The 22,163-nt window shown below is 39.3% G+C and overlaps 1 protein-coding gene and 1 long non-coding RNA gene across 2 annotated transcripts in view; one reads left to right on the top strand and one right to left on the bottom strand.

Moving 5' to 3' along the window:
• LOC307155625 overlaps positions 1–22,163 on the bottom strand; it is an 821,100-nt gene that overhangs the window by 471,625 nt on the left and 327,312 nt on the right. The gene's annotated exons all lie outside the window — the stretch shown is intronic.
• On the top strand, positions 445–16,854 carry LOC307155604 (E3 ubiquitin-protein ligase TRIM39). The gene is made up of 7 exons (XM_079866396.1): positions 445–567; positions 5,863–6,515; positions 7,330–7,425; positions 8,746–8,979; positions 9,488–9,635; positions 15,253–15,279; positions 15,395–16,854. The coding sequence occupies exons 2-7, from the start codon at positions 5,865–5,867 to the stop codon at positions 15,946–15,948; spliced, it is 1,710 nt and encodes a 569-aa protein (XP_079722522.1). The 5' UTR covers positions 445–567; positions 5,863–5,864; the 3' UTR covers positions 15,949–16,854.

Below are 22,163 nucleotides of genomic sequence, written 5' to 3'. Positions count from 1 at the left end.
CTTAAGCTGGACTGTGGCGCTATTTTCTTCTGGAAACAAACTTTTTTTGCAATATTTTCCTGTTATCTCTGTAAAGCTGCTTTGAATCAATCTGTATTGTAAAAAGCGCTATATAAATAAATGTGACTTGACTTGACTTAATTAAAAAATCACCTCAAGTTAGCATCAGTTTGCTTTTTAGCTAGCCAGTTAGCATCAGCTAACAATATTTTACACAAAGGCTGATTCTGCTGTAAATGTTGTATGTAAATGCTGTAAAATATTTAGACACATTTAACTTTTGTTTAACAAAAAAACATTACACAGTCCTTAAGGGGGGGTCCTTTCACCCACTCTACCCTAATTGCTAAACAAGACAAAAAAACTACGGACAGTGAATGGTTAATATTTCCTGAGGCTAGAAGAGATCCCATGTAGTCTATGGTGTAAAAGTGAAACTGGGCTAAGGGGGAGGGGTAAGGGGGGATATTTCAGGGTAACAGGGGCTGTCAGCTGTGCCGCATGTCACTGCTGTCCAGTCCAGGACGGTCATTGTGGTCAGTGGCATTCAGCTGCAACAGACAGCCGGTGAGTCTCCTCTAAAAACACTGTGACTCTTCAAGTCAAAAATGCTTGGATGAATGAAGATGATTGAGGAAACTGCATGTTCTGCATGTCATTTCAGCAAATACATAGCCAAGATGTATAGAAAAGGACACATTTGCTAATGAAAGCATGCTAAAATCAACTTGGAACTCTTCCAACAACTGATAATGAATAATAATTTATATGCAAAAATGTGTTTGATATACAGCTATTAAAAACTATAGACAAAATGGTGATATAGATCCAAAAATTGCAGGTGTTGTTTATGAGATAGGACCAGAAGCAAGAGTCTGGGAAGCCTAGTATTTTTGGAGTGATGATAATCTTCTATGAATAGCCAGGCTTTACAAATTCCTGAAGTCTTTCTGTGTCAAAGACCTTTGCATGTTGCTAAGAGCACAAGCCAACAGCCGGATCGCTAATCAAATCCAAATGACTCTGTATATTTAGCACACAGCATAGCTGTCAATAATGCCACCAAGTCAGTTTAAAAAAGACTGGTGATTTATCTGTTTGTGCTAGTTTTGTTCTAGTTTTATAGGATGACATTTCAACAGTTTAAAGTCAATGTGAGTTAAAAATTGATTGTTACTGTGAGTTTCTTAATAATACACATTCCTGGTCTTAAAGGTGAACTAAGTAACTTTTTTTACCTTAACTGAACAGTTTCGGAGTCATTGGAATGGTTATATTACTTATTTCGGGTTGAATGGTGGTCGTTTCGCACCCCCCTGGTGCCCGTGAGCGGAAAATACGCACTTGCAACTTTGAGCCGGCGGCCCACCGGCCCGCCACGTCAGGAAGTCTCGCGTGATATCAGGTCTCGCGATGTAAACAATTGCTTTACGGCCAAAAGAAATCTGCTAAAATGCTGTCATTATTGCGCTCCCTCACGCTGTTCGAACCCGAATGAAGAAGACGTTTTAAAGAATGTCCCATCTGCTTTGATGTCGTTGATCTATAGCCTCTGGTGTCTGAGAATCACCAACGAGTTTTTACAACAGTGTTGTCAAATATCTATTCCGAAGCTGTGGGGGGAGCTCTAGAGAGAAACCTGCGAGCAAAAAGCTAGAATACAGCGAAGAAATCCCGAAGCTACTGAGTGCTGCTTTAATGTGCACCATTCATCATCAACACTATTCCATGGCAATCTTTGTAATGCTCTGAAACAACTTTCCTTTTCATCTGATTTAATAGGCATATCTAAGTTTTAGGGTATATGTAATGCAACCTTTCTAAAATCTTAGCAAATAATGAAAGAGTAATGAAAAGAATTGTTTTCCATTGAAATATGTGACCCTGGACTACAAAACATGGGTACATTTTTTTAAATTGAGATTTATACATCATCTGAAAGCTGAATAAATAAGCTTTCCATTGATGTATGGTTTGTTAGGATGGTACAATATTTGTAGCCTGGAAATCTTTCAGACTAATCTGAAAGATTAATGGTCTGGCATCGAATAATGAAAACCGGCCAGCTCGAGGGGCGGCACCAAGCATGCATTTGAAAATCTCACTGCACGCAATTGGATAACACTACGACCAATCACAACAAGCCCCATACGCTTAGGTACCAGCGAAGCTAACTGGTAGATTATGGAGCCTTCACGTGCTATGGAAAAGATGATATTTTCCACTTGTGAACTGGTATTTACCAGTATGTTGTGTTCAAGTGCTTTTGTTGTCGTAATGTAGTACCCGCAAGGTCTATGTATCTTTTTTATCTTTACAAAAAAAAAAAAAAAACGTAAATGTGGTGCTTTCTGATGATTAAAACATATTTAATAATTAAAAAAATAAAACATGACATAAAATGATTAAATATGAACCAAGGAAATTGCGGCAAAGTTGAAAATTGAGTGTTAACGCATTATATTACAATTGTTAATGACACAACATTGTATAGGCTACAAAAACTATCCGTTAACAGTAGAAAAAAATGTTTAGTTGTGTACAATGCTTACCATTCACGACTCTTGCGTTGCTCTCCGCCATTTTGAAAAGGTCAAAGGTTATCTCATCTTGGCAACTCGTGCATCAAAATATTCTACGAGCTGCCCAGTGGAAAATACCACATGAGGGGGTGTTCATGTGCATTTTCCACGTCGGCTTTTGGTATTTATCATAATTACCATAGCACGTGAAGGCTCCATTAGACTCTTACCGTATACGGTCGGCAAAACAGCAAAAACGCCCTTCTTGCAAAGGAAAGATTCGAGCGCCGTCTTCTGTTCCTCTTTTAGATAAAAAGCCAAGTCTAACTCTTTCATTGTAGTGGCCAAAGCCATTTCAAACAACTGGTGTTCATCCATAGCCATCTTGCAATGTTTACTAATGACTTCGACGTCACAGTAGCCTAGAAATCTAGACACACCCTAGCGGCAGCAAAATGTATTTTGCAGCCAGGGTAGTCTAGCAACTCTCCATAGACCTTTTTTCTGCAAAAACCTAAATTGGGTCAGGCCAATCACGTCGTGTATAGAGTCGGTGGGGCGGGCTTAACAAAATGACGACAGAGTTGCGACGGTTAGGGAACCTTGAAAACAAAGAATGGCTGCTGCTGCTGGAGAACAGTGGTCTTTTGAATCGGCTTTGGCCGCGACACTGGAGGACTTGCAGTTAAGTTTTTCTTTGAGAAAAGAGCAAGAACGGCACTTCAGTCATTTTTAAAAAAGGAAGATGTGTTCGGAGTTTTGCCGACTGGATACGGAAAAAAGTTTAATATACCGATCAGGGGCCGTATTCACAAAGCATTTTATCTTACCACTAGGAGTACTCCTAAATCGCACTAAAAGATTTTAGCTAGGAGTTTTCTCTTAAAAGTTATTCACAACGCCTTTCATACCTACTCTTAGTAAAGAAAAATGACAACTCCTAAACTAAGAGTGAGTCTTCGTTGCTATGGATGACGTCATTACTCATGCACGAGCTTGACTGAAGTGACCACTTTGATTGGCTGATGATTGTAACGCGGGGATGATTCCAAACACCTCCCCTACGATGATGAGTGACAGGTGACAGGTCTGAGAATGCATGCGCTACACAAGTAGTGCGAAGGATAGCCTAAATGAATAAAGAGTAAGGCAAAACAAATAGCCTAGCAGCCTAATGAAACATATGGATTGATGCAATATCTTTGCAACATTATTGAATTAATCTGTCACTATATGCCTCTGCCTACGTTTGCAAAGAGAAGAACATTTTAATTTGATTCACAATGATACGTTACAATTAGTTTACATGCAATCAGTAGCCTAGTTTTGGTTGTTGTTGGTGGCGTTATTGCATCCCTAGTTATGCCTACAATGCAAAATTGTTCCCTCGCGATTGGAAGCTCCTGTAGCCGCCGCATACGCATTTGAAAACATCGCAACGTGAAATGCCACAAAAAGCGGTTTGTGAATAGGTCTTAGTGAGTTAGGAGTCCTCTCGACTTCTTTTAAGCTGTCCCAGACTTAAGTGCTACTTTTAGGGCTAAAATGCTTCGTGAATTACTCTTAGTGAAAAAAATTAGGAGTCCTAAAGTTAGGAGTGACACGCCCATTATTTTTAGGAGTTGCTCCTAAATTCGCCAGTTAGGAGCTACTTTTAGCCTTAAAATTCTTTGTGAATACGGCCCCAGAGCCATAGAGAGATTCTCTATTCATTCTCTCTATGACTCTGATACCGATTAGCTCCTCTTGTTGCTCTGATTGGTTGTAGCGCTATCCTATTGCGTGCAGAGGGATTTTGAGAGACAACCGTTTATCCCGCCCCTCGGATTGAGCCCTGTCTATGGAGAGTTGCCAGACCTAACATCTTGATGTAGGTCTGGCTTGCCAGGCTAACGTCATAGCACTGTCGTCATCTGTTTAGCTCGCCTCTGGTCCGCCTATATCAGATAACCCGATGTGATTGGTGCAGCTCGGATACAAGGGCATATTTAATGAGCATCATTACTCGACACCAAAGTAACTCGCTGAGCAAATTCAACTTGTGCTCTCGCGAGAACTCTGGATTTCCAGGGTACAATATTTGGTCAAGATACAATTATTTGAAAATCTGGAATCTGATTGTCATAATTCCTGTCTTGTGTTCCCCTTGTCTTGTGTGGACTTTTTGTAATTTCCTGTCCTGTGCCATGTTTTGTATTCCTTTGTAGTTTTTCTTGTTTATTAGTCTTCCCAGGTGTTTCTGATTAACCACGCCCCCTTGTTATCTTGTTATGCTTGTTTGCCTATGTATTTAAGCACTGTGTCTAGTTCAGTCTTTATGAGTTCTTGATGTTGTATGTTGGTTGTTCTGTTCCCGAGTCATGTTCCCTAGTCTGAGTCTGAATTTGTCAAGTTTAGAATTTATTTAATAAAAGACTACTGCATGTGGATCCTGCTTCCTCCTATGTTTCAACCGCATCGTTACACTGAGGGTGCAAAAAATCGAAACATTGAGAAAATCGCCTTTAATGTTATCCATTTATGTTCGCGACTGTGCTGCATTCACTCACAAAAATAAATGTTTTATATATTTAAGGTAGGAAATTTAAAAAATATCTTCATGGAATATGATATTTACTTAATATCCTAATGATTTTTGCCATAAAAGAAAAATCGATCACTTTGACCCATACAATGTATTTTTGGCTATTGCCACAAATATACCCGTGCGACTTGTGACTGGTTTTGTGATTCAGGGTTACAAATGTTAAGATTAGCTCTCTAGAGCATGACATTTGCATTTAGGTCCTGATCCATTCTGCTACGGAATGTTTTTCTCATAAAACACATTATATAATGGAAGTAAAATGGGCTGTGAATGGTATTTCATGTTGACTTTAATCATCTAAGATGCTTTAAGAGGCTATAAACTTTGTAACCTGTAAGATGATGAAAACATAATACAATACACTTTCTCAGATGCGGCCGGTCTAATGATGGACAAAACATATCTCCAACATCACTGGTCAAAAACCTCATAACTCCATTTAAGTTTGATTCTGGTAAAATGTTAATAATATAACAACATGTGCAAGTGCCTGATCATATAAAAAGCCACAACACCAACAACACAGTGTTTAAGTATTTTAAAAATACCGTTTTTTCCCCCTCAAAAGTAGTTTTGGACATATAAGGTTTCAGCCCGACAGTGACGGTATATAAACTTCAAAAAGCTTATTGTTTCAGGGAAAACAATATTGACAAGTTTAGAGGGAAGTTGTCCATTTTAAAGTTTCTTTTGATCAAAGTTGGAAGACTACAGCTTTTTTGAGGGCACATGCTTCTCCCTCTGTCTCTATAGGAATGGCATCTCCCACCAGCATGTTAGCCGAGGAGCAGGTGCACTGTTCCATCTGTCTGGATGTGTTTACAAACCCTGTCTCCATCCCTTGTGGACATAACTTCTGCATGGCCTGCATCGGCAGCTACTGGAAGTCCAGTGCCCTCTTTATGTGTCCGATGTGCAAAAAGACATTCTTCAAGCAGCCCGACATCAGCATCAACACAGTGCTGAGGGAAATCGCTGATAAATTTAAGGCAATGAAATCCAATCCAGTCGCGGACTTTCAGAAGACAATGCAGCTGGACCCAGGACTCAGGACCCATGAGGAGCTCCCTACAGAAATGCCTGAACTGATTCCTCCTAATGGACCGTGGGCCCAGGAGGTGTCCTGCGACGTGTGCACTGGGCCTCAGCGACGGGCGGTGAAGTCCTGCTTGGTTTGTTTGACGTCTTACTGTGAGGAGCATCTGAAGACGCACACTGCCCGCTTCACCAAACACAAGCTGATCGAACCTGTGCAGAACCTTGAGGACCGTATGTGTAAGAAGCACGAGAGGTTGCTGGAGCTGTTCTGTAAGAAGGATCAGACCATTGTGTGTGTGCTGTGCACTGAGATGGACCACAGGGCACATTACACTGTTCCTGTCGAACGAGAGTGGACAGAGAAAAAGGTAAAAGTGCCACTTCTCATTGGTAAAGGGCCCATATTGTTTTGTCCACTATAAATAACGAACAACTGGATCATGACAGTGAAATGCTTCGATTTACTAAAAATATTGCAGTGGACTGGAATGGAAGCTACACGCTCTGTATGTCACTGATAAGCATGACAAACACTGCAATACCCATCATGCTCATAAATGCTACAATTATTCCAGTGCTGGCACACCTCTACACAAACCCACATTTCTCTCAACATGGGGGAAAAAGCAGTATTCGAGTTAAAAATAAATTGTCCGAAAATAGATACATAATAAAATTAGAAGTTTTTACTTATTTGAAAAAGTAAACATTGCTTTACTCATTACTTGTTACTAGCTGAATAAAGTAATCAGATCATGTAAATAATGGATGGCCAACTTCAGTCCTGCAGGGCCACTATCCTACAGAGTTAAGCTCCAACCCTAATCAAACACACCTGAACAAGCTAACCAATGTCTTCAGGATTAAGAAAGCTACAGGGTTGCTAATGTTAGCTAATGTGTGATTTTGTATCATTAGTATATAAAAGCAGTAATATTTCCTAGAAAAGGAAATACATTAAAAAAAGATTAATTCTATTATACAATTTGCAGTATTTTATGGAAATGAATGGCTTAATAGTCTAAATTAATTGGAAAAATACTTCAGGAACCAAGGATGCTTCACTTTGTAATTGTGCTTTACAAGGATTTACTAGGATTCAGATAGACTACGTCACTAAAAAGAGCTACAGTATACCAGAGCAGGTTTAAAAAGTTTAACACAATATATTGTGATTGACAGGCCTTGTTGAGGAAAACTGAAACTGAAGTTCAGCAGATGATTCAGGACCGACTGAAGAAAGTTGATGATATCAAACACTCCATAGAGTTGAACAAAGTAAGTTTAAGTGTTTATGTATGTCTATCAGATTTGTTTCAGATTAGTTAACATGGGCAGATGCTATAGCCTTTGTCTTCTTCAATACTAATCCACAGAGATCATCGGACTGGTGTGACTTTAAGGGACACTTTGCAACTTTTGCAACTAGTGGTTGATGCTTAAAACTGCAAGTTACCCGCAAGGAACATTGGCTGCATCCAAAATTTCCCTACTATATAGTTGGTGAAAACAGTATGCGACAAGAGTAGTATGTGCAAGTTCACAATGCTCATAAAAGAGTATGCAAAAAGTACCCAGATGAGGTTCCGAAGTGTGCATATGATGGACACTTTACTATCCATGAGGCCACGGGAGAGGATTTGTGAATGGCAGTGATGAGAGACAACTGACGCTGGTAGGTCATTTGATTATGACAACATGGTGAATGTAGTACGTCCGGATTACATCCATTCTACACATATTCGTACTATATAGCACATACAGTACATTATAGCACACGCGCAATAATTAATTACTTAATCAAAATAAGTACCTACTCAAGAGAGTATGCAAAATTGGATGCAGCCAACTATTCAGCGCAAATAAATATGATGGTTTGAGGTAAAGCTGTCAGTGTAGCAGGGTCGTAACCACCATAGACAATGAGGGGGACAAGTCACGATGACGTCAAATACACAACACCCCCCAATAATTAGAAATGGCCAAATTCCCCCCGATATTTTAATGCTGCTCTGCTGCACTCCATTACGCATGCTATTTTTGTCTTTTGTTTGACAAATGCAACCCCTGCAACCAAAATCATCCCCTGACTGACGTTACTACTTTCTACTCAAGGACCTTGACAGAAATGTAGTGGAGTAAAAAGTATGATATTTTACTTTTAAATGTAGTGGACATTAAAGCAAAAAGTTTCCAGAAAAAATAATACTCAAGTAAAGTACAGATACTCAGAAAGTGTGCTTAAGTACAGTACTCAAGTAAATGTACTTTGATACTGTCAACCTCTGGATTTTTACCGTGAAATATACAGTAACTCAACAGCCCAAGTTATAAATCATTAGTATAAGCTTGCTGTTTTGATTCTTAGCAAGGCAAGACAGTTTTAGAAACAGATAATTCGATTTATTATGTTCTTGCTCAATAACAGATTTTTAACCAAAAAAAAAACTTCCATAGAGCTCATTCAAATGGTTAAAGAACTATATCCAAAGGTATTATTATTAATTAGGTCATGGTGATATATATGTGCTAAACATTTCAAACAAACGTTTTTATTTATGTCTGCACTGATTAGTGTGTATCTCCTCCCAAACATAGAGCAGCGCTCAGAGAGAAATTGAGGACAGCATGCAGGTATTCTCGGATCTGATCCGAGCAGTCCAGAAGGTCCAGGCCGAGCTGGTGCTGGACATCGAGGAGAAACAGAAGAAGACAGAGAGCTGGGCCAACAAACAAATACAAGAACTGGAGCAGGAAATAGATGTTCTGAAACTGAGAAACACAGAGTTAGGGTATCTCTCACACACTGAAGACCACATTCACTTCCTGCAGGTGAAGCATATTTACCCTATAATTTTTTTCATGTAATCTGTTCTTCATTTTTATTAATGTAAAAAGTCTTCACTGTCAATTTTGTTGATGTGGATTATTTGATTCAAATTTAAGAATGATTAAACAAATCTAGAGACCCATGACTATTTAAAAACTCATAAGCAACTTGCATAATTGTACAGTGCTAAAAATGACCTCCAAAGTGTTTTGTGATCAATGATGACAACAAACATTCAAAGGTTTAGTTTAGATATACAAAGATGGCACACTCATATTACTTATGAATGGGAGAATCTGCAATGCCCAATATGGTGTAATAAGTCCCACCTTCTAAATAAAAGAGCCAATTGCTGATTAGTAAAGTCATTGCATTACTGCAGCTGCCGTTAGAAGCTCCAGATGCTACTGAAATATTGCAAATATAGACTTTCCTTGACAGGGAATTTGCTGCTAATCTTTGTTGTATGCCACACAGCTTCTTTAAAATGTCCACTGTCTTCTCCTCCAGAACTTTACATCATTAATGGCTCATCCAAACACTAAAGATTGGTCTGAGACCTATGTGCATGCGGATCAGTGTGTTGGCACCACCAGAAGAGCAGTGCTCAAACTAGAAGATACACTTACAGAAGAAGTAGAAAAACTTGTAGAAATGGGTAAGAACTTAACTGTTACAGTATTTTACTAATACACATCACTCTTTTTCTGCCCCTATACTTTATATTCACCTCAACAAGTGGCACAGTTTTAAGGCAGATTGGCTGTAACCATGAATAATTAACTGTCAGGGTCTTCCTGCCCTTGTGAAGTAGTGCATAATTTTATAGAGTGGTGTAGGTATGAAGTCACTTTGTAGGCCAACTAGCAGTTAGCATCACACTGGTTCCCTTGACAAAAACCCAATAGGATTTCCCCATATAATAACGTTCATTTGTAAGTCATTTATAAATGGTTTGTTAATGATGAACTAATCATTTACAAAACATTCATAAATTAGCAAGTGATATACTAACATTTTATGTATGTTTTGTAAATTCCGTTACGAGTCATTTACAAGTGATTAGTAAATGATTAACTAATCATTTATGAAACATGACTATGCATTCATAAATGATTGTGATATGTTCATTATGTTATGTATGTTTTGTAGATTCAGTTATAAGTCATTTACATTTGATTAGTTAATGATTAACTAATCATTTACAAAACATGACTATGTGTTTCATGAATGTTTAATAAATTGTTACTTTTTTTGTATGTTTTGCTCACATCAGGTGCACAGTGGTTAAAGACTCCATGTGTTTCAGAGAAGACAGCTGTCTATACCCTCACCAGTCAGCACTTACACTGCAGTACACACTACAGTGTTCAACACCTGTTATAGATGATGTGTAAACGCATTAATACATCATTTACAACACTTTCTGCATCCCCTAATCTAAAGTGTAAACTATTCATCACTTGTAAATGTGTTACACATCATTCGTGATGAAGTGATGAATAGTTTACACTTTAGATTAGAGGATGCAGAAAGTGTTTTAAATGATTTACTCCTGCGTTTACACATCATTGTGTTGAACACTGTTACTTACCTGTTACAAATTATCTGTACATGTATACAAGGCATTTACAACACTTTCTGCACCATCTAATTGCTACATACATACATACATACATACATACATACAAAAAAAAAAAAAAAAATTGTATTAAACATTTATGAAACGCATATTCATGTTTTAAATGATTAGTTAATGATTAACTAATAAATTGTAAATTACTTATAACTGAATCTACAAAACATACATACAATAATGAACATATCACTTAATAATCATTTATGAATGCATAGTCATGTTTCGTAAATAATTAGTTAATCATTTACTAATCACTTGTAAATGACTTGAAATGGAATTAACAAAACATACATAAAATGTTAGTATATCACTTGCTAATCATTTATGAATGTTTTGTAAATGATTAGTTCATCATTAACTAAACACTTATAAATGACTTACAACTGAACGTTATTATAAAGTGTTACCCACAATGGGTATGAATTTTGAAGTCTAAATGCAGTAGCCAGAGATAAAAAGCTAAAGGTTGGCTATAAACAAACTACACCACTGTCCCATGTCTTCAACGTCACCACCACTAAGCTTCCGACTACTCTTTCAGTTTTATCTAAAAACATTTTCCCAGAATGTTTGAGTTAGAATAGTTTATTAGAGCATGATTATAAAAATAACAAGGCTGTAAAAGCAGACTGAGCTGACCTGTTCGCCGTGATGACGTTTAATCTCCCTGACAGCCTCTGTAGTCCCATTTAGCCACTTGTTAGCAACTGCCTTTTTAAAGACGCATAACACCTTCAAAAAATCACAATTGGGGTAATACTGATATTTATGTCAGTATTACAGTATTTGTCAGTATTTATATTAAAACTGACTTTTATGTCATAGAATAAAAGGTGAAAGTGTCTTGAGGTATATAAGGAAGTGCGTTGAGACCACTCAACGTACAGGTTCCACTTCAAAGCGTAGGCGTGTGTTTCTACACGTCTCGTAGAGCAGTGTTTTTCAACCCTGCTCCTGAAGGACCCCCAACACTGCACATTTTCTTTGTCTCCCTAATCAGACACACCTGATTCAACTCATCAGCTCATTAGAAGAAACTCCAGGACCTGAAATGGGTGTGTCAGAAAGATGAGACTTTCAAAATGTGCAGTGTTGGGGGTCCTCCAGGACAGGGTTGAGAAACACTGTCGTAGAGGGTCCTCTCGCCGAAGTGATAGATCACTGGTGGTGGTGATCTCCCAGCAAGCCATACTGCTAGCAACTCATGGCAGTTGATATGCCAGTGCAGCCAAGGTCCTGTCCAGGAGCCCGATGCTGCACGCCCATAGCACATGGCACCCCAGCTGGTGGTGGAGGCATCTGTTGAGACAACAACATCCCTGGACACATGTTATAGGGTAACTCCTGCCCATAGAAATGCAAGGTCTGACCACTGGCTGAAGGTTTGGCGACAGACTAGGGAGATTGCCACCCGGTGTGTGCCGCATTGCCATACCCATCTAGGGACTCGGTTATGAAGCCAGAGCTGAAGCAGTCTCATATGAAGCAACCCGAGCGGCGTGCCTGCAGCTGCGGATGCCATATGTTCCAGGAGCCTCTGAAAAAGTTTCAATGGGGCTGCCATCCTGCCTTTGAACGAATTCAAGCAGTTCAACACCAACTGAGCATGTTCCTCTGAGAGTCCTCTGACCGAGTCCAACTGCACACAGAGAAAAGACATTCTCTGCAAGGGGAGAGTTTGCTCTTTTCCCAGTTGACCCAAAGCCCCAGAAGGCTGAGGTGCTGGAGCACCAGGTCCCTGTGTTCGCACAACTGCTCTAGCGAGTGGGCCAGTATGAGCCAGTTGTGGAGATTGATGAAAATTTGAACGCCATGTTCTCTCATAGGAACAAGGGCCGCCTCCACGACTTTCGTGAAGACACGAGGCGACAGGGACTGCCCGAAGGGGAGGACTTTGAACTGATATGCTCGATCCTCGAACGCAAAGCACAGGAACGATCTGTGTTGAGGGAGAATCGAGACATGAAATGATGCATCCTTCAGGTCAAAAAAACAATCTTGGGGTTGAATGCATCCAAAAATGTGTCTCTGTGTCAACATTTTAAACGGGAGCTTGTGAAGGGCCCGAATCAAAACAATCGTTGGCCAGCGTGCACCACCCCGAGAGACCATTTGTCCTCGTCAAATAACGACTAACTTGAACAACGCTACTCTCCCTAATTGGGGCAACTCAGCCGAAATCTTTATCCCCGGAGGACTCTAACCCACCCTCTGATGCAGTGATCAACGTCTGATCCTCCTCCGGAGCCCTCACAGCAATCTCACCCGGAAGCTCCACAGCTTGAGGAGTGGGGGGCCTACGGAGATGTACTCGCCGGGAGAGCTCCACTGTGATCCTCAGGTCACCCTGTGTATACACCGAAGTAGCCCTCTGCTAGACAGAGGAACTAGATCGGGGCATAGCAGAGGGGACTTTACCTCATTTGAGGTACTTGAGTCTTGCAGCACTGCGATGGTCATCTTCCCGCAATGGGTACATGACTCGTCCAGAAAAGCACCTCAGCGTGCTTTAAGCCCAGACATGTGAGGCAGCGATAGTCTTTAAAAAAACAACAACAATGTCACACCCTTGCTTGCTCTTTTAGGGAAAAAAAGCTCTTTTTGGTGCTGAAACGCAAGACTATTGAAAGTCTACAGTGTGCACAGAAACTCTTTTAGTTCAACAGCAATGAATGCTGAGAAAATGCTCTTTTAAAGTGCAATGTCCCTTTAAATGGCGGCCACCGCTGCAGCGGTGTCACACCAGCACTCTCTGGAGAGCTTCTTCCGGGTTCATAGAACACTCGTACCAATTATAGCAGAGCAGAATCGACGAAACGCTCGGCTCCGAAGCGAAAGATGAATGTACGATGCAAGCGCGCTTCCTTGCAAATCTCGCTTGCCAATATGTATTGGCTAGTTTAGTTTACACTCAAGGGTGATTGGGATCTTGGGCGAGTTCCCAATTCGTCAGTTCAGTTTGGACGTAACATCGAACATGAATGACTGATAGGGAATCTGTTTTCTCTGTCATGGTTTTAAATAATCTTAGACTTAGTCTAGTCTAGAGTTGAATATATCCTGGAGGAAGATCAGAGCTTTTTCAGGACTAAATTGAGGCTTAAATTAAACCTACCAAGAGGCAGGTATAACTTCTGATTAATGTTGTGTTTCAAAAAAGATGCATGGATTATTTGGACTAAGGATAAATACAAACATGCACGCAAGCATGCACACACTAGTGTTTATACCTCGCCAAATGATTTCAGATATTTCAAAGATCCTTCTAGCCAACAACAACAAAAGAACAAAAACCCAAAACGACACTGACCAAGCCTATAGTAAACAATAGGATAAAAACGACAAATTATTTCCATGTTTTTTGCGGCAAAATTACGTTTTATTATATACGGAAAGCATACTCTCTTTCTCCCGCTCTCTCTCTCACTCACACGCACACATATACAGCAGGGGGACACACTCGCACAGAAACATATTGTAAGCGCTACTCTGACGATTTTTTCAGTAAAATAGTTTAGCAATTTAAAAGCTACAAGTTTCGCTATAAGTAGAGACGCTGCTGCCGAACACTTTTGAGAGACACACAGATTCATCTCTCTCTCTCTCTCTCTCTCTCTCTCTCTCTCTCTCTCTCTCTCTCTCTCTCTCTCTCTCTCTCTCTCTCTCTCTCTCTCTCTAATAACTGCATTAGTCTGCTATCAACGGCTCAAGCCTCTATTACTAGCTCTAAAACAACATTTTTGGAATTAGCAACGAAGGCTTGGGATTAGATGCATAAGAAATTACAAATGTCTTGAAATACATCATCTGAACAATTTTTTGAGGTGTGGCAAACGTAGTACAGGATAAGCTGAATAATTCAACACTCAACACTCACAATAAAAAGAAAACATTGTCCTTTTCTAAAATAAAGAAAACAAACAAATAGGATGCCACTTTCTGCCTTCCCACTTACGTGAAGTTAGTGGAGCATGTCACAAAAAGTAAGCAAAACTCAGCATATACAGGCTACTAGCAAGCTCTTCCGTGCCATCTGAATTCTTGTTTGGGGTTGGTGCATATATTGTCTTCTCTTTTTTCTGTTGTGGCGGTTAGCAAACTGTGTTGCATTACTGCGCGCGGCCCCTGCTGTGTGGATCAACTGTGATTGTCTGTACCGTCACGGTTCGGGATGAATACATGTATCGTTACACCCCTATTTTATATATATATATATATACACTGTATGTGCGTGTGTGTGTGTGTCAAACTGCCCCTATGTTTCTCAGCACACTTTTAAAGTGCAGTTTGTAATAATTTTTTTTATTTTAGATTACATTTTAAAATATTGTGTTTTAATAATCTTTTGTTGTGCTTTAAAGTACACTTTTTATGCGTTGACTAACAAAAAAATGCACAAACAGATTATTATGCAATGTTACATTTAATGTATGTATATTTTAAACATATTTCAAATGTATCAAATTGCAACTTCATCATTAAATATATTGTAATTGTGCAAATATATGACATGATATAAAAGGTTTTTCTGAAGTTCTAATAAAGTAAAATAATTATAAAAACCTCTCAAGTACAATCCAGCCTATAAAATAATTACTTTATTTATTAATTTATTTATTTTTGTCATCTTAAACAGAGCTGAGGAGAGTTCAGAAGTACTCAGGTAATGTTTATTTAATCGGTCATATATCACTAGACCACTTTGCATTCAAGTGGGTTTATCTCTGCCTGGTCTGTTTGATAATCTACTCATGTCTCTGTTGTATGTCCCCGTGAAGTGGATGTAACCTTTGACCCGGACACGGCTAACCCTTGGTTGCAGCTATCCGAGGACAGGCGTCAGATGCGTCATCTCGGAGCATGGCAGGACCTACCCGATACACCAGAGCGCTTTGATACGGTGGTTATTGCACTCGGCCGTGAAGGATTGTCCTCCGGACGCCGTTACTGGGAAGTTCAGGTGGGCGAGAAGGACGACTGGTACCTAGGTGTCGCCCGGGCATCTGTTAACCGAAAAGGGAGGATTTCGGTGAGTACGGCTCACGGTTATTGGGCTTTAGCTATGAGGAAAGGGCGAGAATATCGTGCTTCTTCCTCTCCACCCCTCCTGCTTTCCATCGAGCCCAAGCTGAAGAGAGTGGGCGTATATGTGGACTACGAAGAAGGACAGTTGTCATTCTATGATGTACAAAACAAAAGTCACATCTACACCTTTGCGGATTCGTTTAAAGAGAAACTCTTCCCGTTCTTCTACCTCTACTGCTGCGATAAGGCCTCTGACACTATGATGATCTGTCCCATGCAAGAGACGTCTCATACTAAACAGTGCTGAAACATGAGCTCCACAATGACTTGGTCTGGTGACATGATGTGCAGTACTGCTGTTTCTATCCTGTTACTATGTGTGTTTGAGAACTGCTTTCTTTGTCTTTATTTTCTGACTGTTATATGGATATATCTACAAAAAAGTTATCAATTTTATTGCATGGCCATACAAAAGCAATTATGACAAAGAACCAAAGCATACAAAACAAATTAATAAGTATAATCCATGTTTACACATTTTTACTTATGCATTATGTGTATAATTGAATAACTGAATGTTGAAATAAACATGTAAATCAGTGTAAGTGTATTTATTAGGCTTATTTCCACATATCAAATTATTAAAATACCACTGCAAGCTTCACCATTATTTTTGTTAGTGTGTTATTGGAAAATGGTGTACAATATTAAAAGTATACATTTTCAAACATGTTAATTAAAATATACATTTTTGATATAACTTTTGGCCAGCCTTTTGGGAAATTTGTTTACATTTTTACTGTTTACATGGACTAGTTAAAAAATATTCAATAAAATTAATAACACATTGTAAAAAAAAATTCGAAGCAGTAAATACTATTGAATTTTTTTCTACTTCAAAATTTCATACTTAATTCAGTGTGTTACTTGAAATTTATTGTAATTTATGAGTGAAAATAGTTTTTTACACCAATTCTGCTAGACTAATATGACCGACCTTGGCAGGGGCGGATCTAGAAAATGATTTATAAGGTGGCAAAGGGGTAGCAACAAAGCAAGAGCTCATGCAAAGTTATTGTGAATTTATGGCCTGACATTCATGTACATGAATATGCAAAAAACAGTTGCATTACCACAAAGTAATCTTAATGTTTAAAAACCAACATCCAAAAACCCCAACTGATTCTAAATATTTCTGAGCTTGTATCATTACACTGTAAAAAAAAAAAAAAAAAAAAAAAAAAAAGAAAACAGAATGAAATTACTGTATATTCCAGGTTAATAACTGCATTACTTTCATAGTAATTAAACAGTATGACTTCTCTTGTATTTAACTGCACTCACAGACATTTCTTGTAAAATCTACAGTTGTCACATAGAGTTGCAGAGGAGGATGAAAGAATTCAGAAAACGGATCTCTTGCCACTTCAAGATACTTTAAGTATATGCCTGTGTAGGGAATAATTACATGCTTGATTAGTGATATCAAAGTGTACTTTATTTGTGTTACAAGCACATTACAAATTCATTACGAGTGTCTTCAAAACATACAAAAAATATACCATAAGTATGTTTTTATATATATATTTTTTTTTATATAAGTATATGTATTTTTATTTTTGCCTTTTATTAGGATAGGACAGTTGCTAGACAGGAAGTGAGGTGGGATCAGGAAAGGTCCGAACTCCAGTCTCCCGAAGCACAACAGCGCTACATGTTGGCACACTTGCCCACGAGGCTATTGGCACTGACTACAAGTGTATACTACAAATTGCACACTTTGTAAACTTTATAAAAGCTTTCCAGGTTTTTGGTGAAGATGAGAACAACAATGTAGTCAAAAGTGGTGATGATGCATCTCAACCAGAAGAGGATGAAGAGGCGGGTGAAGAAGTGGATTTTGTTGATGTGTCATCACATCTGAATGAAGATGATGGCTTTGAGTTCTAGCTCCCAAAACACTATCGCTGTGCTTGTCACCTGTTTAAGCTAATAGCTACAGTACTGTTGATGCCATGAAAGCAACATCCAATGAGGCATACAAGAAAATGTACCGTTCAACATTTGGAAAATGTAATGCACTTTGGAACAAATGTGGAAGATCCACACTTGTAGCTGAAACTGTTGAAGAGGTTAGCTTCTTCCAGCTGTTGCACCCAAATCCAACCAGGTGGAACTCCTTGTTCATGTAAGTAGAAAGACTGATGAGAATCATCAAAGACAAGGGTGAGGGGGCCAACATTGTCATCTGCACAGACTAAAAGGTTCCAATGTAAGTAATAATTGTGCATGGCTTATGTAATCATAATTTAACAAATTGTCTTGAATGTCTTTAAAACTGTCCATGTGTTTCCCCACCCTTTCTTAGGCATTACCGGTATCAGAACTTCAACTTATTATTGGTCCATTTTAATTTTAAAGACCCTTATTCCTAGTCTGCGATAGTGTAGTGTCGGACCGGGTTTCTGAGCTCGGAGCCCTCCCTTGGACAGCACGCTAAATACACATAACCTTTACTCTATCTGATTATATGTAAGTGTGAACTCGTGAAATAATTTGTTGAGATCTGCCAAAGAAACAGTCATGATGAATAACTGATTTGTATGGAGGCATCTGATGACCAAACTAAATTGGAATTTGCGAATGAATAAAACATCAAGCGAGTCCAGAGCGATGTTCACAAAGCACATTTTAGTGAAAGGTACCAGTAGCTGAAAGCAAACCGCACTCAGACCACCCCCTGAAATAGACAGCAGCGGAGGGGGGGAGCGCGTTCTACGGCTCCCTTCCCCAGCAAAGCTTTTACCTCCTTGTTCCATAACTAGAGCCTGCTCGGGGCCTACCACAGTAGACAAGACCCTCCTGTGTGCAGGACCCATTGAGATATATTTGGCAGTAGTTTTCATGATGCTAAAAAATCTACTAAGGGAACTACTTAGTACTACTACTTCTGGTTTTACTTGAGTGACCAATTCGGTGCCCTGAAGCGGTGAACCAGCAGGGGACAACCAAACTGATTTCTCTGAAACCCTCCTCAGGGTGCGAGCATCCCAGCGCCACAATGTTTCCGGGCAGACACTGAGACTAGAACTCGCTGGAGACCGCTTTGGCCAAAAGCACACAAGGTGGCATGGTAGGCAGAACGGCCCCCTGAGGGCGCTGAAGGGAAATGGGGGACCGTACAATGAGATGTTGACCACTTCCCCCCAGAAGGGACAGCCCTCAGAGGTCTGGCACCATTGGTGTCAGGGCCTCTTCGCTGAAACCGTCTCCGAGATAATGACAGTCCTCAGATCCGTCTTATCCCGAAAAGACTTCGGCTGAGACTACTAAAAGAACCAGCCTCTCAAGACCGGTCTCTAGCATAAATCGAGTAGCCAATCTGGGGCCCTCAAACAGATGATCGGCAGGAAGCAACCGAACTGAACCCTCTGAAACCCTCCTTGTAGGGTGCGATTCTCCCAGTGCCGCAACGTTTCCGGGCAAACACTGAGACTAGAACTCGCTAAAGACCCCTGCGCCCCGAAGCACACAAGGTGGCGGGGATGGCAGAACCCTGAGGGCACCGAAAAAAGATGGGCACCGTTTAATGAGGTGTTATCCATTTTCCACCGGGAATTTCACCATTAAATTCCTCAGAATTAAATGCAGCCAAAGATCTATCAGACAAGGAAACATGGTCTGTATGAAAGGGTGAATAGTTTATTAATACAGACATCTAACTTTTAAAAAAATCAAATGAGTATTTATCATTTAATTCCTCAAAATTAAATGCAGCCAAATATCAACCAGACAAGTAAAGAATGGTCTGGATGAAAGGCTGAATATAGTGTATTAATACAGACATCTAACGTGTCAAAATCAGATAAGTATTTGCCTTTTAATTCCTCAAAATTAAATGTAGCCAAAGATCAGCCAGACAAGAAAAATAGCCTGTATGAAAATACTATTTTCAGCCTTTCATCCAGACCATCTAATTTCTCAAAGCCAGACAAATGTTCCATTTAATAACTCAAAATTAAATGCAGCCAAGAAATATACAAAAAGAATCATAAATCATTGTTTGCAAACACACATAATTAGTTTGCACGCGATCACAGGAACAAGAGAGAAAGGGAAATTCCCATCTGCTCAGTTCCCACCACATTCTAAAAATATTTTATCTAAATAATCTAACCATTGCCACCACAGTAAACACGAGATCCGAGCCTCCAGATTCTTTATTGCAAACTAGTATTCTAGGTGTTGCCTCGGCAAACGTGAGATCTGAGCCACTTCCATAAGACTTTCTTCCCTCGAGAAGAAAGCCAACAGGAGCGGAGCTACAAACTCCAGATTTTATAAATGACCACTGTCAGCCCCCACGAAAGCTGACATACATGCTCCACTCCCAAAAAACAACACATAAATTGCATTCAATTGATTCAAAATGCTGTTTGCTCGCCATTATTGTTTGGTGTGCGCTTTATAGCTGATAAATGATTTTAGTGATAGTTTATGGTTAGGGTTGGTGACGATACGGTTAAATGTTTCTCTGATAAGGAACAATAAAACATGTTTATCTAACTACGCAAAATCATGGTGACAAAGTGAATGTGATAATATTGTCATGATGAACAGTCTCACCTAACCTGACCCTGATGCAGCTTCTACACAGAATCCATCATTCATTCGACTCGCATGGCTGCCAGAAAACCCAAAATAACTCTGTTAGGAGTGCCAAGGACTGGCTGACTCGTCATTTCTCAAAGTAGTTTGCTTCTTGAAGTCTTTAGACGCACTCAAATGCTGACACTTCAAATGCTTTCATCTTGAGACATTGTCAGGATTTTTCCTCAGCAGTCTTATCAAACCTGACAGATTTTTCCTCATTCAAATGTTAAACTCAAGCACGCATTTCAGAAAGTGACTAATAAAAGTTTTCAAGTTAGAAATAAAAGTAATAATTTTCTTTCAGCACAACATTCAGCACTCTCAAAGCAAACACTTCCCTGTGGATTTGCATGTGTAATTCACTCACCTGGCCTGCTTTTGCACAATTTATATGTACAACAATGCACAGTGTGAAAGATGTGAATATCTTGAGTTTCTTGCGAGCATTCAGCACTCTCAAAGCAAACACTTCGCTGTGGATTTGCATGTGTAATTCGCTCACCTGCCCTGCTTTTGCACGACAGTGTGAAAGATGTGAATATATTGATTTGTTCATGAGTGTGTGGATAGAAAATATCTTCCTCTTAGTACCTACAATTATTATTAATCATCAATTATGTCAATATAGAAAATGAGAAAGTAATCATAATAAATGAGTAATGAGAACAATTAACTTCAGTGTCACTTGCATGAACATTGGTCAATTCCATGATGATAATAATACCTGTTTAGCAATCATAAAGCAATACCAAACAATCCTCTCTGGTGTTAAATGTACAACTTAGAACAAAAGTAATGTAGGTATAAATCATCTATCCTGTGCAGTTGGTTGACAATCAAAAAGCTGCAAAGCAAAAGGTAGCAATGCTATTGTGCCTCTTCATTTGCTAGATTGGAGATATTACAGTTTTTCTCAGTCGCTTTGGTGCATTTCTCACATCACTATTTACATTTGCACAACTGTTAGTTCAACCTCCACAACATTTAGTCATTTGTGCACATCATAGTAGCAGTTTCTCATTCCTTCCAAGAAATTGCAAATGCTTTAGGACATGCATCAATTGCTTTCATACAACTCTCTGCTGTTTTATAACATCATTTGCTTATGTCATGTCAGTCAAAATTAACTATACTTGTGAATGCTGAATAGTCATTCCATATAAAACTAATAGTCCTCATTTCATTGCTTGAGTCATTACAAAAATGTTGAACTAGTTGTCAAAATCAGTCAAGCAAATTTTACACATTTTTTAAAATCTTTTTTTTCCTGAAAATGTCTCCTAAATTGAACAGTTTCTCTCAAGTGAATCTCAGCTTTCACTGATGAGGAACGTCTGGATGTGCATGAATGATTACAGTACTATGTATGTTGTGTGTTCAGTTCCAATATGTACTGCAATATTGTTTACTTTACAGTTGTGCACAGCTCTACCCAAAGGGAGTTTATGTTTGTTGTAAATAATAACACAGTCTCACCCCAAAACGTCACATACTGACGGGTCTTGACCATACGGCAACATACGACGAAAAGGGTACCCCTAAAACGTCCATATGTGACGATTCGGGTTATGGGTAGGTTTAGGTATGCGTTAGGGTACCGCTAGGAGGCGCTGCTGGTGCGCTTATGTCTTCGTCTCATATGGACGTTTTAGGGGTACCCTTTTCGTCGTATGTTGCCGTATGGTCAAGACCCGTCCGTACATGACGTTTTGGGGTGAGACCGGGCTGTAAATAAGGGTGTATTTTTTCTTTTGCACAATGCTGTGAACAAATTAGAATTGCAAAGAGCATATGCAGTAAAAATGTGAAACATACATATTCAGTGTCTTGTACTCACTTGTTACCTCACTAAATACAATAATGTGTAAC

Source organism: Squalius cephalus, assembly GCF_949319135.1.
Source record: "Squalius cephalus genome assembly, chromosome: 3".
Lineage (NCBI taxonomy): Eukaryota > Metazoa > Chordata > Actinopteri > Cypriniformes > Leuciscidae > Squalius > Squalius cephalus.
This window is presented reverse-complemented; position numbering and strand designations above follow the sequence as displayed.

Excerpts from the sequence above, each read along its gene's own strand:
- LOC307155604 (XM_079866396.1), top strand. The coding sequence starts at position 5,865 with ATGGCATCTCCCACCAGCATGTTAGCCGAGGAGCAGGTGCACTGTTCC. Across the intron at positions 7,426-8,745 it reads ACTCCATAGAGTTGAACAAA|AGCAGCGCTCAGAGAGAAAT; the intron begins GTAAGTTTAAGT and ends TCCCAAACATAG. Across the intron at positions 15,280-15,394 it reads GAGAGTTCAGAAGTACTCAG|TGGATGTAACCTTTGACCCG; the intron begins GTAATGTTTATT and ends GTCCCCGTGAAG.